The 16,514-nt window shown below is 51.3% G+C and overlaps 1 protein-coding gene across 2 annotated transcripts; it reads right to left on the minus strand.

Annotated features, from left to right (window-relative positions):
• Positions 1 to 1,846: 1,846 nt before the first annotated feature.
• On the minus strand, positions 1,847 to 12,550 carry ferry3 (FERRY endosomal RAB5 effector complex subunit 3). Of its 2 annotated transcripts, none has more exons than XM_079742605.1 (14): positions 12,384 to 12,550; positions 12,061 to 12,249; positions 11,649 to 11,794; positions 11,202 to 11,383; positions 9,595 to 9,694; positions 9,256 to 9,380; positions 8,624 to 8,727; positions 8,139 to 8,336; positions 6,368 to 6,496; positions 6,009 to 6,077; positions 5,582 to 5,784; positions 3,815 to 3,872; positions 3,554 to 3,621; positions 1,847 to 3,008 (listed from the first exon to the last, which is right to left on the minus strand). In XM_079742605.1, exons 2-14 carry the CDS (start codon positions 12,239 to 12,241, stop codon positions 2,916 to 2,918), a joined length of 1,656 nt encoding a protein of 551 aa, XP_079598731.1. In that variant the 5' UTR covers positions 12,242 to 12,249; positions 12,384 to 12,550; the 3' UTR covers positions 1,847 to 2,915. The 2 variants fall into 2 exon arrangements, with proteins under 2 accessions (XP_079598731.1, XP_079598732.1); XM_079742606.1 differs by having other exon boundaries at positions 12,061 to 12,252.
• Positions 12,551 to 16,514: the final 3,964 nt, after the last annotated feature.

The following is a 16,514-nucleotide window of genomic DNA, read 5'->3' on the forward strand; positions in this document are numbered from 1 at the left end:
TTTTAATAAAACCATTATATGGCAGTCCTAAATCTTTACATTTGAACCGATCATTGCTCCAACAGGAGGGGAAGGTGTTCCCAGAGAGTGGTGTATGAGATCAGACGGTGTGTCAGACCAGAGGGTGTTGTCTGAGAGAAGAGGTTGGTCTAGGGTGGTGTAGGAGACCACAGGGTGTTGTCTGGGACCAGAGGATAGTGTCAGACCAGAGGGTGGTGTCTGGGACCAGAGGATAGGGTCAGACCAGAGGGTGGTGTCTGGGACCAGAGGATAGTGTCAGACCAGAGGGTGGTGTCTGGGACCAGAGGATAGTGTCAGACCAGAGGGTGGTGTCTGGGACCAGAGGATAGTGTCAGACCAGAGGGTGGTGTCTGGGACCAGAGGATAGTGTCAGACCAGAGGGTGGTGTCTGGGACCAGAGGATAGGGTCAGACCAGAGGGTGGTGTCTGGGACCAGAGGATAGTGTCAGACCAGAGGGTGGTGTCTGGGACCAGAGGATAGTGTCAGACCAGAGGGTGGTGTCTGGGACCAGAAGGCGATGTTCACATGGTCACCGGAAGCGTCCTGTAAGGCCCTGCTGTCTAAGACCAGTGACTCACGGTTCCTGAGAAAAACAGTTGGTGCATTGTGGGAACTCTGAGGACAACCGACTGTAAACAACTGGCGGACTCGTCTCTAGGCTTCTGCATTATGTCTAAGGGGGGTGGGGGCTATCACTAGTCTATTGATGGTCCATCATTAATCTATTGATGGTCCATCACTAATCTATTGATGGTCCATCACTAGTGTAGTCCTCTGATGGTCCATCACTAGTCTATTGATGGTCCATCTCTAGTCTAGTCCTCTGATGGTCCATCACAGTCTATTGATGGTCCATCACTAGTCCTCTGATGGTCCATCACTGATGGTCCAACACTAGTCCTCTGATGGTCCATCACTAGTCTATTGATGGTCCATCACGAGTCTAGTCCTCTGATGGTCCATCACTAGTCTTCTTCACTAGTTGCCAATTTGGGATCAGTTTTCCTCTCAGTTCCTCCTGGTCTGTGGTGATCATCAACAGGCTCTTCCCTGGTTGCAGATTGGAGATCAGTCTGAATCGTGTTTCCCAGGCCGGTCTCAGGTGACGCACATTCCAATGGAATCAGTTTCCTCCTGTATGAATCGTTTCTCCCCCCTTAGTTCTTGTTCTGGACTAGGTCCGTCCTAATGGGTCTGATCCGCGACGGACCCCTCCAGAGACCGCTCTGCCATGTGGGATTATCTTCAGATGGTTAATCTGTGTGGTTAACCAGAATAACTCCATTAGACACAAGTCTTATCTTCTCCACATGAAATCAGCAGAACTGAAATCTTCTGTGTCCAATCAGGAGGCCTGACATCAAATCCTCCATCAGACTGGTCTTTCCTCCCTCTGAAATCAAAGCAGAGGCCTGTATTTATTTATTCAAAGACTGTAGGCCAGGGGTCTGCTGGGGGGGGGGGGGGGGGGAGATACAGGAACCCCGCCCACCTGCTGAAGGATCGATCGTCCACCAAGCTGCACTCAACAACTATAAGAGGCCAGCATTGAGAAAGCCTGTTTTCAAAGTAGAAGTCCCCCCAGGAGGTTAGCCTCCAACACCCGACGCCCTCAGCTCATCCATGTTTCAAAGTAGAAGGAAACTCATTTAAAAAGAGATTTAAGGTGCCACTCCAAACCCTCCATTACCACCACCAACGCCCGACAGTAAAACTAAACAACATTTTTCATCGTAAACCAGTCAAACAACATAATGCTGGTGCTGCGAGGCAAGCTCTATAAATGATTGACATAAAGGTCATTACTGCACCCAGCAACGGCAAACCAAGCGTCAGATTTATTGAAAACACTGCAGGGGGGAGAGTTTATGAGCGGGACAGAGGAAATGTGTTCTCAAACCCTGATCAGAGAATTTACAGCTCGGGACAACATATTTACGAACACATCTGTTCCAGGAGCATAACAACAGTGGATTAGTATTGGATTGGATTGGTTAACACTCCAACAAACACAACAAATGCCAAGTTCACAGAAGATGTCACAATCACATTAAAAACATTTGAATTAAAAATGATGAAAGAGAAAACACATCACACACAAGTCTTGTGCCATGGGCAGCTTGCATACAATCTATGCATGTTTATCAGAGATAATGAGTCACAACTGTCATGACAACTGTTCTGGAAACATTCTGTCTCATATGTTTCTAAATAATTGTAATTGCATTTACTGGTTTTGTTGGAGGTGGGAACCCTGAAACATTGTGGTGCTGAAGTCCTGAAACATCAGGACTGACACTGAAAATCCACACAGATCTCTCCCCTCCTCCATCCGCTGACCACTGATATCCCCCCGGTGGCGAGAGTCTGGTTCTCTGTGCTAATTGGTCCCCAGAGGGGTGGATCTTGTTCCCCCGGTGGTGCTGGATGACTGGTCGGTTCCTCTCTGGGGCGCGTCCCACATTTTGATTGACCACCGAGTGCCAGGAGCCAGACCTGTGAAGTCTGGACTAGAGATAAGACCTTCAGCGCACGCAAGGCTGTGTGTGGTGTTGGATGGTGGTTCCACCAGGATTATGGTTCCTCTGGAGGTGGTGGTTCCTCTAGAGGTGGTGTTGGGTGGTGGGTCCTCCAGGTTTGTGGTTCCTCTAGAGGTGGTGTTGGGTGGTGGTTCCTCTAGAGGTAGTGTTGGGTGGGGATTCCTCTAGAGGTAGTGTTGGGTGGGGATTCCTCTAGAGGTAGTGTTGGGGTGGTGGTTCCTCCAGAGGTGGTGCTGGGGTGGTGGTTCCTCCAGAGGTGGTGTTGGGGTGGTGGTTCCTCCAGAGGTGGTGTTGGGTGGTGGTTCCTCCAGAGGTGGTGTTGGGTGGTTGTTCCTCCGGGGATTGTTGGTTCCTCAGTGCTTGGAGGTGAGCGTCAGGGGGGAGGACACTCTGAAGATCTGAGGCAGCATGTTGCTGAGCTGGTAGAACATCTCATCAGAGATGGCCTGTGGACAACAGAAGGAGAGAGGAAGGTCAGAGGTCATCCCATCTCCAAAAACACAGAACCACAGAAACACCTCGCAGACGCAGGTGTTTCTGTCTTTGAACAACCAGCCTTTGAACAACTTTAATCCTAATTCAGTCGTTTAATTACTTCCCCTTCAATATTCAATAACCTCACAGCTCCCCCACCCCTATCAGTAGGGCCCTTCTCAAGATGAGTCTTTTGGTTTCCTCCTTCAAAAACCAAGACCAGAGAGTGAAATTTAATCCGGTGTTGTGGTTCAGGAGACGTAGTGTTGTGGTGATGACCTCTGACCCTCTACCCCGGCCTTTGAGGCAGAGCGGTGATCAGTTACCTTGGGGAATGCGTGGCGGTTGAGTGTGGCATCGATGCAGCGCCGCAACCCTGCTAACCCTTAGAGGCTGTGACGACCATGACCCTAGTCTCGTGACCAGTTAGGACCAGGGTGACTATCCTGACAGATTGTCAAACCAGAAGGTAGACGTCCCGGTTTAGACTCAGGACTTCCAGGTGAGAACCACTCACCTTGGGCACCAGGAACTGGACGGTGCGGGAGATCCCACCGTCCCACGAGACCATCTCCATCATGAAGCCTGCGGGCGGAGACAGGAGGATTACAAGCAGGGCTGAGAACCATCATTTCTCAGCCCTGCCCCAGTAGCCTCAATAAAGTTAGAGAACTTAACATAAGTTCTTTACTACTGCAGCAGTGTTGGTGCTATGGCGTGTTAATGTGTTGTCGTGTGGGGGTAATATTATAAGGTTTGTTTGAGTTTGTCTCTTTACCTTTGACACACTTAAAGACCAACTCGGCTCTCTTCAGACACCATGGGATGGTCATCTCCTGCACAGCAAGTAGGAGGAGAAGAGGGGAAGATCAGAAAACATCTCAATCAGGTCCCCATGTGGTTTGTGTAGCTCCATTGTTGAGTCTGGTCTGGCAAACAGGGTTGGAGTTTGTTTTCACTCTCTGTCTGCCAGCTGTTTCCTGAGATTCCTTGGCATTTTCTACTTCCTGACCACGTCAACCAATCGGGGCACAGCACACCACCTGACCACTTAATGACAGTTTCCAGTGTTGTCAACGTGGTACTCACCACAACCTCCGGCTGGAGCTTCCTGAAGTTCTACCACCGCCGCCCAAAAAGGCTCCTCTCACTTCCACTGGGACACACTGACGACTAGAAACAGGTTCCTCTCAAACCAGTAGCCAGGGAGACCACACTCTGGTCTCTCCATGTAAAAATGTCCATTCAGGTCGATGTTATTAGTATAGCCCTTAATCACAGTTACAGTCTCAAAGGGCCTCACACTGTACCCCCCCCCCCCCCCCCCCCCCAATCCCCCCAAACCCTTAACACTCTAAAGGGCAAAGGAACGCTAAAGGAAGAAACCCTGACTTACACCCCCTGTATGTTGTACGTCCTCTAACTTAACAATAGTACTCAGCATTGTGTAGCGTCTTATACTAGCTATCTTTGTTGTATGCAGGGAATGGGTGAACCTAGTGAATGTTACTGCTTGGCACTTGATTCTATGAACATCCTTACTGTTCCGACAGCTATATAGTTGTTTTTTCTCTTTCTTCTGACAAATGCACTTATTGTAAATCGCTTTGGATAAAAGCTTCTGCTTAACGCCCTAATGTAAACATTAATGTAAACGAGACGGAACACAAATCTCTCCTTCCTGTGATTGGTACGCTGCACCTAGTGCAGATCTGTCCTCTTTGCCTCAGGGATGGGTAGGTTGGCACTAGGTGGTGGCCATACCAACGTCACATTAGACCGCCGACGGGTCTGTGTGGTGCAGCGGTTTGGTTTTTTTTTCTTCTCTTCCCAGTCCTCGCTCTACCTCCCTGCCCTACCCCGCCACGCCTGGTGCTGGGGCTCGCTGCCAGAGGAACTCTCCTCTCGCTACGATGAAGATGCGCTGAACTGACCAAGCCCTTCGTCCTCCTCACCAGGCGGGAGGAGGAGCTGGCGTAGTCCAACATGTCCTCTGTCCCTCAGCAGTCCTCCAACCCCCAGGAATACATCTGACCACGGCTCAGTGTCTGCTGCAGCGTGTGCCTGCTCTGATGAGCTACAAACTCCCCCCTGCGGTCTGAACCAGCTACAGTATTGAACTCGTTCAAATATGTGAACACATCTTGTTCACATACACACGTGTGTGTGTACGCAGGGTGCGATTTGCCGGTGGGGATGGTGGGGATTATCCCCCCCTCTGGTTTACACGTCCTACCCTCTGCTGAATTATTTTTATCCTCGGTGGGGATAAAAATTATCCCCCCCACCCAAAGTATTTTCACCATTACATCGTAATAATTAACAACCAAAATACACAGGGTCCGTCTTCATTTTGAAACACTTTAAAATGTTTCTCAAAATTATCCCCCCCTCTGGTTTTTTCACAAATCGCACCCTGTGTGTACGGTGTGTGTGTGTGTGTGTGTGTGTGTGTGTGTGTGTGTGTGTGTGTGTGTGTGTGTGTGTGTGTGTGTGTGTGTGTGTGTGTGTGTGTGTGTGTGTGTGTGTGTGTGTGTGTGTGTACCTCTGACATGCTGTGGGCCAGCAGCAGGGGGATGGTGATGGTGGTGATGTCGTGGGTGCAGCAGACCTTCAGGAGGTTCCTCAGACCCATGATGGCGGGGTCCCGGGCTGTGATGTTGCCCAGGCGCACATGGTCGTCCACACACAGGTGGAACACCACGTGCACCTCCGACAGGTTGGAGTGGCGGGAGACGTAGAACTCACCTGGGAGTCGAGGAGAGAGAGAGAGAGAGATAGCCAGAGAGAGAGAGAGAGAGAGAGAGAGCGAGAGAGCGAGAGGGAGAGAGAGGATCCAGCAAATATGATGTCATGACTTCCTGGTATGAGTTCATCATCATGGTGACTTGTTCCTGTACTGCCCTTGGTGGGCAGTGTTTATTGCACTCTGCTCTGTGATAAATTAATGATAATTAAGGTGGATGTTCCACCTGGTACGATGTTGGACGGGTTCCGCTCCAGATGTTTGTTCTTGTCCTCGGCGCCGTTCCTGTTGACCTCTGAGAGGAGAAGAAGAAGGATACATCAGCATAGAGTGTAGAGAAGAGGTGGTGTTGCTTGAGGGGGTGTTACTAGAGGTGGTGTCATTACAGAGAAGAGGTGGTGTTACTACAGAGTAGAGGTGGTGTTACTAGAGGTGGTGTCACTACAGAGAAGAGGTGGTGTTACTACAGAGTAGAGGTGGTGTTACTAGAGGTGGTGTCACTACAGAGAAGAGGTGGTGTTACTACAGAGTAGACGTGTTGTTACTACAGAGTAGAGTTGGTGTTACTAGCGGTGGTGTTTCCACCTGGGTTTTCCCTCTGTTTGCTGCTGCGCTGGGCGCGGGCGTACAGCGCCACCTGCTGCACCACCTCCAGCTGCTCCTCCACCCGAGGGAAGTGGAAGTCTGTGCACTCCACCGCCACCGTTGCGAAGTCTGGGGAGGAAGCACAAGGATTAACACCACCCAGAAGGACTAACCCCACCCAGAAGGACAAACCCCACCCACGAGTACTAACCCCACCCACGAGGACTCACCCAACCCACAAGGACTAACCCCACCCAGAAGGACTAACCCCACCCAGAAGGACTTACCCCATCCACAAGGACTAACCCCACCCAGAAGGACTAACCCCACCCACAAGGACTAACCCCACCCACAAGGACTAACCCCACCCACAAGGACTAACCCAACCCATTAACACAACCCAGAGGGATGTCACAACCTATGAGGACTAACCCCACCCAGAAGGACTAACCCCACCCAGAAGGACTAACCCCACCCAGAAGGACTAACCCCACCCAAGAGGACTCACCCCACCCAAGAGGACTCACCCAACCCACAAGGACTAACCCAACCCACAAGGACTAACCCCACCCAAGAGGACTAACTCCACCTACGAGGACTCACCCCACCCACGAGGACTAACCCCACCCAAGAGGACTAACCCCAACCTACGAGGACTAACCCCACCCAAGAGGACTAACTCCACCTACGACGACTAACCCCACCCAAGAGGACTAACCCCACCCAAGAGGACTCACCCCACCCAGAAGGACTAACCCCACCCACAAGGACTAACCCCACCCACAAGGACTAACCCCACCCACAAGGACTAACCCCACCCACAAGGACTAACCCAACCCATTAACACAACCCAGAGGGATGTCACAACCTATGAGGACTAACCCCACCCAGAAGGACTAACCCCACCCAGAAGGACTAACCCCACCCAGAAGGACTAACCCCACCCAAGAGGACTCACCCCACCCAAGAGGACTCACCCAACCCACAAGGACTAACCCAACCCACAAGGACTAACCCCACCCAAGAGGACTAACTCCACCTACGAGGACTCACCCCACCCACGAGGACTAACCCCACCCAAGAGGACTAACCCCAACCTACGAGGACTAACCCCACCCAAGAGGACTAACTCCACCTACGACGACTAACCCCACCCAAGAGGACTAACCCCACCCAAGAGGACTCACCCCACCCAGAAGGACTAACCCCACCCACAAGGACTAACCCCACCCACAAGGACTAACCCCACCCACAAGGACTAACCCCACCCACAAGGACTAACCCAACCCATTAACACAACCCAGATGGATGTCACAACCTATGAGGACTAACCCTACCCAGAAGGACTAACCCCAACCCAGAAGGACTAACCCCACCCAGAAGGACTAACCCCACCCAAGAGGACTCACCCCACCCAAGAGGACTCACCCAACCCACAAGGACTAACCCAACCCACAAGGACTAACCCCACCCAAGAGGACTAACTCCACCTACGAGGACTCACCCCACCCACGAGGACTAACCCCACCCAAGAGGACTAACCCCAACCTACGAGGACTAACCCCACCCAAGAGGACTAACTCCACCTACGACGACTAACCCCACCCAAGAGGACTAACCCCACCCAAGAGGACTCACCCCACCCACGAGGCCTCACTTCTTTCTAGTAGCACAATGATAACGTAAAAGTTGTTGTGACTCCAGTTTTCAAACTCCCACTATGAAACAAAGGGCTAAAGTCCTCCTCCTCCTGACCCCGGTGACCTCTGACCTCTCTTGATGCCGCTGTAGGAGTTGACCCTGTTGTCGACCAGCAGCACCAGGCCGCACAGCGAGGAGGAGTACAGCGACAGCGCCGTCTGCAGCCGCCGCAGCTTGACCCCGCCCCGGCCGTGGCGCCCGTGCTTACAGAAGTCCAGGACGTCAGCGCGCAGAAGACGGAGATTGTGCATCGTCTTCAGCTGGGCTCCTGGGGGGTGGGGGGTGGGGTACACAATGCACATACGTTACGCACACGTTACGCACACTAGTTACACACACGCACAAGGTAGGAGAGAGGACAGGTGGACATGGTGAACGTATGGAAGTTGGTGTTCTGAACAGGTACGACAGGAAGGTGTAAGAACAGGGAGGTGCATTGGGAGGTAGGACTGGTGGTACCTAGGTGTTCTGAACAGGGAGGTGTATTGGGAGGTAGGACATGTACCTAGGTGGTCATCTGACAGCGATACCTAGATGGTCATGTGACAGCGGTACCTAGGTGGATGGTGAAGCTCTCCTCGAGCAGAGGCTGCTCTTCGTACAGACGCGCCCCGGCCTCAGAGTCCTCGATCTGGCTGGGCTGCATCATGATCTCCTCACTGAGGACAGACAGACAGACAGACAGACAGACAGACAGACAGACAGACAGGAAGAAGGCCACTTCATAAGGGACGCCAAGGGAAACACCGTAAACTCCCTCAAAGTCTCTCTCCCTCTAACGTTCTCAGTCTCTCTCCAACGGTATGCCTCTCTCTCCCACGATCCCCATCTCCCCACGTCACCCAGTTCCCCCTCAGTCTGTCTCCCACCTCAGTCTGTCTCCCCCCTCAGTCGGTCTCCCCCTCAGTCTGTCTCCCCCTCAGTCGGTCTCCCCCAGGTCTCCCCCTCAGTCTGTCTCCCCCCTCAGTCGGTCTCCCCCTCAGTCTGTCTCCCCCCTCAGTCGGTCTCCCCCAGGTCTCCCCCTCAGTCTGTCTCCCCCCTCAGTCGGTCTCCCTTCTCAGTCTGTCTCCCCCAGGTCTCCCCCTCAGTCTGTCTCCCCCTCAGTCTGTCTCTCCCCTGTCTCCCCCTCAGTTGTATCCCCCTGTCTCCCCCTCAGTCTGTCTCTCCCCTGTCTCCCCCCGACCTACTTGATCTGGCTGCTGTTGGAGGCCCTCTGCAGGTCGCGGTGCAGCTTGATGACCCACTCCTGGTACTCCTTCTTCTGGATCTCTGACATGTGCTTCAGCTCACTGGCCCAGCGGTTCTCCAGCACCTGGACACGGGTCAGAGGTCAATGCATGGGGTCAGGGGTCAGCACACAGGGTCAGAGGTCAACACACGGGGTCAGAGGTCAACGCACAGGGTTAGAGGTCAACACACAGGGTCAGAAGTCAACGTACAGGGTCAGAGGTCAACGCATGGGGACAGGGGGAAGAGTAAAGAGGTAAACTCAGACGCTCAGAAAGACTCAGGAACCCCAGACTGACCTGCCGAGCTTCAAAGTGCTGCGAGGCGACGGTGTTGACGTCCTGGTCGCTCAGAGTGTTTCCCAGCTCCTGCATCACACTGGTCATCTCTGAGGCCTGTCTGGACCACAGAGAGAGATACAGAGAGAGGGACAGAGAGCCAGGTGTTACACACAGAGAGCAGGGTGTTGGGTAGATCAGGGTGTTACAGAGAGCAGGGTGTTAGGTAGATCAGGGTGTTACAGAGAGCAGGGTGTTAGGTAGATCAGGGTGTTACAGAGAGCAGGGTGTTAGGTAGATCAGGGTGTTACAGAGAGCAGGGTGTTAGGTAGATCAGGGTGTTACAGAGAGCAGGGTGTTAGGTAGATCAGGGTGTTACAGAGAGCAGGGTGTTAGGTAGATCAGGGTGTTACAGAGAGCAGGGTGTTACAGAGAGCAGGGTGTTAGGTAGATCAGGGTGTTACACAGAGCAGGGTGTTAGGTAGATCAGGGTGTTACAGAGAGCAGGGTGTTAGGTAGATCAGGGTGTTACAGAGAGCAGGGTGTTAGGTAGATCAGGGTGTTACAGGGAGCAGGGTGTTAGGTAGATCAGGGTGTTACAGAGAGCAGGGTGTTACACAGAGCAGGGTGTTAGGTAGATCAGGGTGTTACAGAGAGCAGGGTGTTAGGTAGATCAGGGTGTTACAGAGAGCAGGGTGTTAGGTAGATCAGGGTGTTACAGGGAGCAGGGTGTTAGGTAGATCAGGGTGTTACAGAGAGCAGGGTGTTACACAGAGCAGGGTGTTAGGTAGATCAGGGTGTAACACAGAGCAGGGTGTTAGGTAGATCAGGGTGTTACACAGAGCAGGGTGTTACACTTTCCATTCAGGTAGCGCTTCTCTAACCTGTGGCCTCTCAGAATACACCCATCCATGCACACAGGTCTCAGGGTGGACTAACCCTCCTGATGAAGGGGTGAGGTCTGTTAACTACTAACGCTCTTGAGGAAGGGGTGAGCTCTCAGGGTGATGAAACGGTGAGCTCTCAGGGTGATGAAAGGATGAGCTCTCAGGGTGATGAAAGGATGAGATCTCAGGGTGATGAATGGGTGAGCTGTGAGGGTGAGCTCCACCTCCTGAAGAAGGGGTGAGCTGTGAGGGTGATGAAGGGGTGAGCTGTGAGGGTGATGAAGGGGTGAGCTCTCAGGGTGATGAAAGGATGAGCTCTCAGGGTGATGAAGGGGTGAGCTGTGAGGGTGATGAAGGGGTGAGCTGTTAGGGTGATGAAGGGGTGAGCTGTGAGGGTGATGAAGGGGTGATCTGTGAGGGTGGTGAAGGGGTGAGCTGTGAGGGTGATGAAGGGGTGAGCCGTGAGGGTGGTGAAGGGGTGAGCTGTGAGGGTGGTGAAGGGGTGAGCTGTGAGGGCGATGAAGGAGTGAGCTGTGAGGGTGGTGAAGGGGTGAGCTGTGAGGGTGGTGAAGGGGTGAGCTGTGAGGGTGGTGAAGGGGTGAGCTGTGAGGGTGGTGAAGGGGTGAGCTGTGAGGGTGATGAAGGAGTGAGCTGTGAGGGTGGTGAAGGGGTGAGCTGTGAGGGTGGTGAAGGGGTGAGCTGTGAGGGTGGTGAAGGGGTGAGCTGTGAGGGTTCCCTCACCTCTCCTGCAGCTGCTTCAGCTCCATGTCCCTCTCCCCGATGAGCTCGGCGATGCTGAGGCAGTAGTTGTGCTCCAGGTTGAGCAGCGTCTCCGAGGCGGGTGAGTGGATCAGCTCGTGGTACACCTCCGCAAAGTCCTCGTCCCAGCTGGCCTCCTCGGGGCGCGCGTGCTCCAGGGACGTCTGCACGCACAAACACACACACACACACGAGCACATACACACACACACACACACAGAAACACATGCGCACACACAAAGCCATGCACACACACGGACATACACACGCACATGCACACATAAACACACAGACCGGTACAAACCCACAAACCTCCATTAGCCTGGCAGTATACACGTCTAATGGAGTCCCTAAACGGCGGCCCCTACAGTAACTGATCCAGCGGCTCCATGAAGGGGGAGGGGGGTTGCGGTACGCGGCGGTACCCACCTCGGCGTAGGCCTTGGCCCAGGCGCTGGTGAGGCCGTTGATGTCCGTGTCCCCGGAGCTCAGTCGACTCAGGGCTTGCTCCGCCTCCCGGTCGTAGTCCCAGATGCTGTTTGTCTCCACGAAGGACGACAGCGAACTCCTGAGCTCTAGGAGAGGAGAGGAGAGAGGAAAGAGGAGAGGAGACGGCGGTCACACTAAGACCAGAGCAGATCAGATGGATCTCTTTTGGTGGAACCTCCAGGGAGGCCAGACCTCCACCCAGACGGCCCGAGCTCTACCTCACAATGCAGGGGGTTCGTGGTTGACACCGCCGTCGGTGTGTGAATGTGTGCATGAATGGGTGAATGTGAGGTAATATTGTAGAGCGCTTTGAGGGGCCACTGGTTAGAAAAGCACTGGCCACGGGCCTCACCGTCCTCCACGAAGCAGGGGATCTTGTGCAGCAGCATCAGGCGGCCATGCAGGTCGCTGACGTTGTCCTTCACGGGGAACTGGAGAGGAACCTTCAGCTCACACTGGTGCTGGCCCGCCTTGAACCCAAACACAAGGTCCCGCTCCACCGCCCCGCTCGCCTTGGCCTTGTTCTTCTTCATGGTCGGGTCTGCTGGTCACAGACAGACGCAGACGGCGGTTGGTTGAGGACCAACCACGCAGAGCTTAGGCATGAATAAATATTCGGCCAGAGTAATATCTCATCTCATTGCGGACGGAACAAAAAGACAACATCAACATTACCTGCAGAGGGGAACCAGGCGGACTCTGAGGTCAGCTGACCCGCGGTCACGTGACCGCCGTTTATGAAGCGCAGTACGTTTCAGCCCAGCCTCAATTTACTCCAAATTAGATGTTTGCATTCATTTAAAAGGTCTCGGCCGCTTGAACAGGACAGGATTGTTGCTTCAAGATAAGATTTCAGCAAAACACTGAACCGGAGCTGACGAAAAGTGTTTACTTCCGGTTTCCAACAGTGTTGGAGTGTGTCTCCCTCTATCGGTAACACATCAGCATTACTACCTCCAGTGTTTTAATATTATATTATAAAAGGCAACCGATTATTATAGAAAACACATCAGAAAGGTAGAAAACAAGAAATAAAGTTCTTAATTTAATTACAATGCTGTTTTCATTAATTGTATTTGCATAACTATTTAATTTAACAATAAAGAAGCAACCACCAATGAAAGACAAAGACAGAGAACCTATTCTAACTTTAAGGTGATTAACAAACCACTTTCTATAGCACTACAATCCTTGTTGAATGCTCAAATAAGTAGCCAACAGGAACTAATTGGTGAATTATTTCTTATTCTTTTCTAAATTATTCTTTGTATTATTATTTATGTTTAATTTTTCTGTATTTCTTTGGGAACTGTAGTGTATAAATGTTTTTTTTCATATTTGTACAGTCTTTTAAATAGAAATAAACCATAGCATACTACAATGTTACGAGAATAACTAACCAGTATGTCTGTGGAGACATTACATTAAGACAGTTTTCTGGTTTATTTTCTGTAGGAACATTACGTGTAGGCCTATTTAAGTAGCCTATTTAATATCTGGATGCTGTATACCTACCTCTTATCTCAGCAGGCCTAATACATATATGGCCCTGTGCACCTGAGCCCCCCTCCCAGACAACCTGCAGGCTTCCTGCACATCCACCGACCTCCCGCGGCTCGTACCTCTGACCCCGGCCTCTGGCATCCCAGATACGAGAGCGGCGGCTTCTGAAAGACAGGTAGTCCTCCAGTTTGGTAAATGAGTGAGCCGGTTTATCGACCCGTGTTTAAATAGACCTCTTGGACCCTGTCCTCCTGCAGAAGTGCAGTGGGTCCGCCAGCAGCGTTAGGACCGAGACCTCCAGCCAACCACCGCCTGCCCTCCGACCATGCAGCCCGTGCTCCTCGCTCTGGTCCTGGCCGCGGTGCTCCTCCACGTCCCGCTGGTTTCCACCGCGGCGCTGCGGGAGAAGGCAGCGGCCGAGCGGCGTGGGTCCGGCCGGGGGGAGAGAGCCGAGAGATATGTCGCTACGAGGCGGTTCCTCCTCAAGCTGACCCGCAGGAGAAGCGTCCATCGCGACGATATGGGTAAGGTTATTAGAGAATTTTATTAAGTTAATAAAAATACTAGCCTAACTCAATCAATGACTCCTGGGGATCATTTTGAGTTATGTTATGAATCAATTTAATCTCCTTTTAATCCCCCCCCCCACCCATCCCATCGCAGGACAAGAGACGACCAACTTTGTGTCAATATTTGATTTGAGGCGCAAACAGATTTTATGTGAGGAACATTACAGAGATCAACAGAGCCCGGTGAGTTCAGGTCACATGTGAACTGAATCCTGTTCCGTCTTAAATAAAACTGTAAATAAAACAATGACTTTATGCTGATCTTCCCTTCCCCCCATGAGACTCAGGATGGAGCCGGGGTGGCGTGTCTGCTCGGGGACCTCTGGTTCGCCCTCGGGACCCGGAGCGGCCCGGCCTGGAGGACCAATCAGGTATCACCTTTACTCTCCTCTTCCCCGCGGAGGAATCTCCCAGTGCGCCCCCTGCTGAGTAGACGGAGGCGGGCCGAGCGGGCGAACCCCTCCGTCCCGCTGAGGTCTGACCGGGTGAACCCCTCCGACCCGCTGCGGTCCGAGTCCCATCCCGGGAACCCGGCCCATGGGCCCCAGGACCCGGAGGTTTCGGAGCAGGACCAGGCGGGCGCCGTGTCCAAGGATACCATCACCTCCTGCGACGACCCCCTCAAGGTGTTGCATTCCGTCCGCCCGATCAGTCCCATCAAGACCAGCATCGCGGAGCGGGCCGACCACGACTAGGCCTGGACCAGGATTAGGCCTGGACCAGGACGAGGTCTAGGTCCAACCAGACTGACGCTGAAACACTGTGACGTGTTGAGGCGTTTCATGGACTGACAGATCAACTCAGCGTTCAACGCGTTGGTCTTTGGAACGGGGAACATCTAAACATCAAACCGGTGTCATAACCAGAGTGATCCGACCAACGATCTGAACCGAACCGGTCCGAACCCGTTCAGACGGCCCGTCGCGCTCATTCTCGGATTCCCGTGGATTCGTGCCCCATAGAAAGATTGAAGCACTTTGAAATGTTTGATAGGAACCATGGAGTCAGAGAGAGTTTAATAATGGAGGGTTGAGTCAGTAATTATGGAGAACGTGGTTCCTGATCCTGACGTCCTCATGGGGTCCGTCGTAATGGTCCCCAGAGGGTCCAGGAGCTGCTCCTGAAGGCCCAGGGTGACTCTGCAAAACAGTGTTTTAACCTCATGTCCTTTCACCTACAAAGTTAAATGTTAACTGAGTCAGCATCCAGTAGGCTACCTGGTACTGCGTTTTAGAAATATGTAAACGGTTAGAAATTACGTAAATGTTTAATCACGGAGGCTAAATTGTTTTTTAGTTGTGTTTTCTTTTTTAACGTGTTTGCCTGCAATGGAAAGTCTTTATTTGTACAATTACAAGACGGACTACTTATGTTGACCTCGACTTGGCTCTAGATTGGTTTGGTAATTTCCAAAACTCCAGACCCCATGGGGTTTGAATGTAGAAAAAAGGAAGAATGATGGATTGATAATTTATCACTATTTATTACAAATATAAAAGGTTTGCCAGCCTCATAGTTACATATTGCATTAGGAGGTTAAAATGTCAAACATGTAAATAAGACTTAAGGCTCAAGCATGTAAGAGGGGATCATTATGAAGCCGTTGATGACTTGTGATTGTTTATTGGTTAGTTAAAGCCATTAAAACCAACACAAAGTTGTCAATGTTAGCCAGACAACTCTGTGTTTGTTTGGACTGAGATGGTTCAGGCTTTGGGTGTCTGGACTGGAGTTGAACACGAGTTCTGGTCCCGGTACCCTGGGCCAGGTGCCCGTCACCATGGAGACAGAGACAGATAGAGCTACACAGTAGGCTACTATAGTATTTATTAAAAAATATATTTGAATCTGATGTTTTTATGTCTTTATGTTCGTCATTCATCAAGGAATTTGCAGGTAAATTAATTACCCATGACAAAAGGGTTAGGGTAAGGTAGTTATTCTTTATAGTTTGAACCTTTTACGATATCAAACCCTCGGTAAGACATGAAAGTTTCTAAAGAGAGACAGCAGAAGAGAACAGTGTTCAAAAAAATAAACAACCAATAAATCCACCCCCTTCCTCCTTATGACTGAACGAATACTTTATTCCAGAATCAAAGTTCCATATAAAAGACAATACAAATACAAGGTCAACAGATTAAATTAAAAACATTGATTCCAGTGTTTCCATAGCCAAGAGGAGAACCTTGTATCACTCTTATGTTTCTCCGCCAATGTGTTGCATTGCACATCTTAAATCTGACCTAAAGCATAGATGGGCGCCTGTAATTGCTTATTTTAGTTGGCCACCATGAAAGGGTGCAACACTGGTTTAGTAACCTTGTCAAGAAATTAGCTTGAAGCCTGAAGCATACTTTTGTTTTTCTCTTGTTTGCCGAACTATGTCGTTTTTCCTTCATCTGTTATTTGGAAAAAGCTGTTGTAAAAAATATAATTGTACAAGCACGAATAAACACTTTGTTCATAAAAAAAATCTGACCTAAAGCACCTTTATAACATTATTTATCTCTAGGGTAGACCATTTATTTTTAGAAGCATTTTTGTCAAGGAAAAAAAATAAATAATATGCATCCAGTCTCTGGGGTTGTTTCAGGCCTGAAATAAACCTGTCCGATCATTACATTTTGCCTAATAAAAGCCTTCCAGAAGGCACGGTGGACCTGTTGCTAAAGCTAGCGTGCTAGTCGTGTGTTTTGGGGGAGGGGCTTGGAGGGAATCCTGGAATGAGGGG

Source organism: Pollachius pollachius (assembly GCF_949987615.1).
Source record: "Pollachius pollachius genome assembly, chromosome: 9".
NCBI classification, from domain to species: Eukaryota; Metazoa; Chordata; class Actinopteri; order Gadiformes; family Gadidae; genus Pollachius; species Pollachius pollachius.

What these genes read in the sequence shown, in the direction of transcription:
- ferry3 (XM_079742605.1), bottom strand. Translation starts at nt 12,241, where the DNA reads ATGAAGAAGAACAAGGCCAAGGCGAGCGGGGCGGTGGAGCGGGACCTT. An exon ending in CTGAAGCAGCTGCAGGAGAG is followed by an intron (nt 9,695 to 11,201) that starts GTGAGGGAACCC and finishes TCTGTGGTCCAG; the next exon opens with ACAGGCCTCAGAGATGACCA. An exon ending in TCCAACAGCAGCCAGATCAA is followed by an intron (nt 8,728 to 9,255) that starts GTAGGTCGGGGG and finishes GTCTGTCCTCAG; the next exon opens with TGAGGAGATCATGATGCAGC.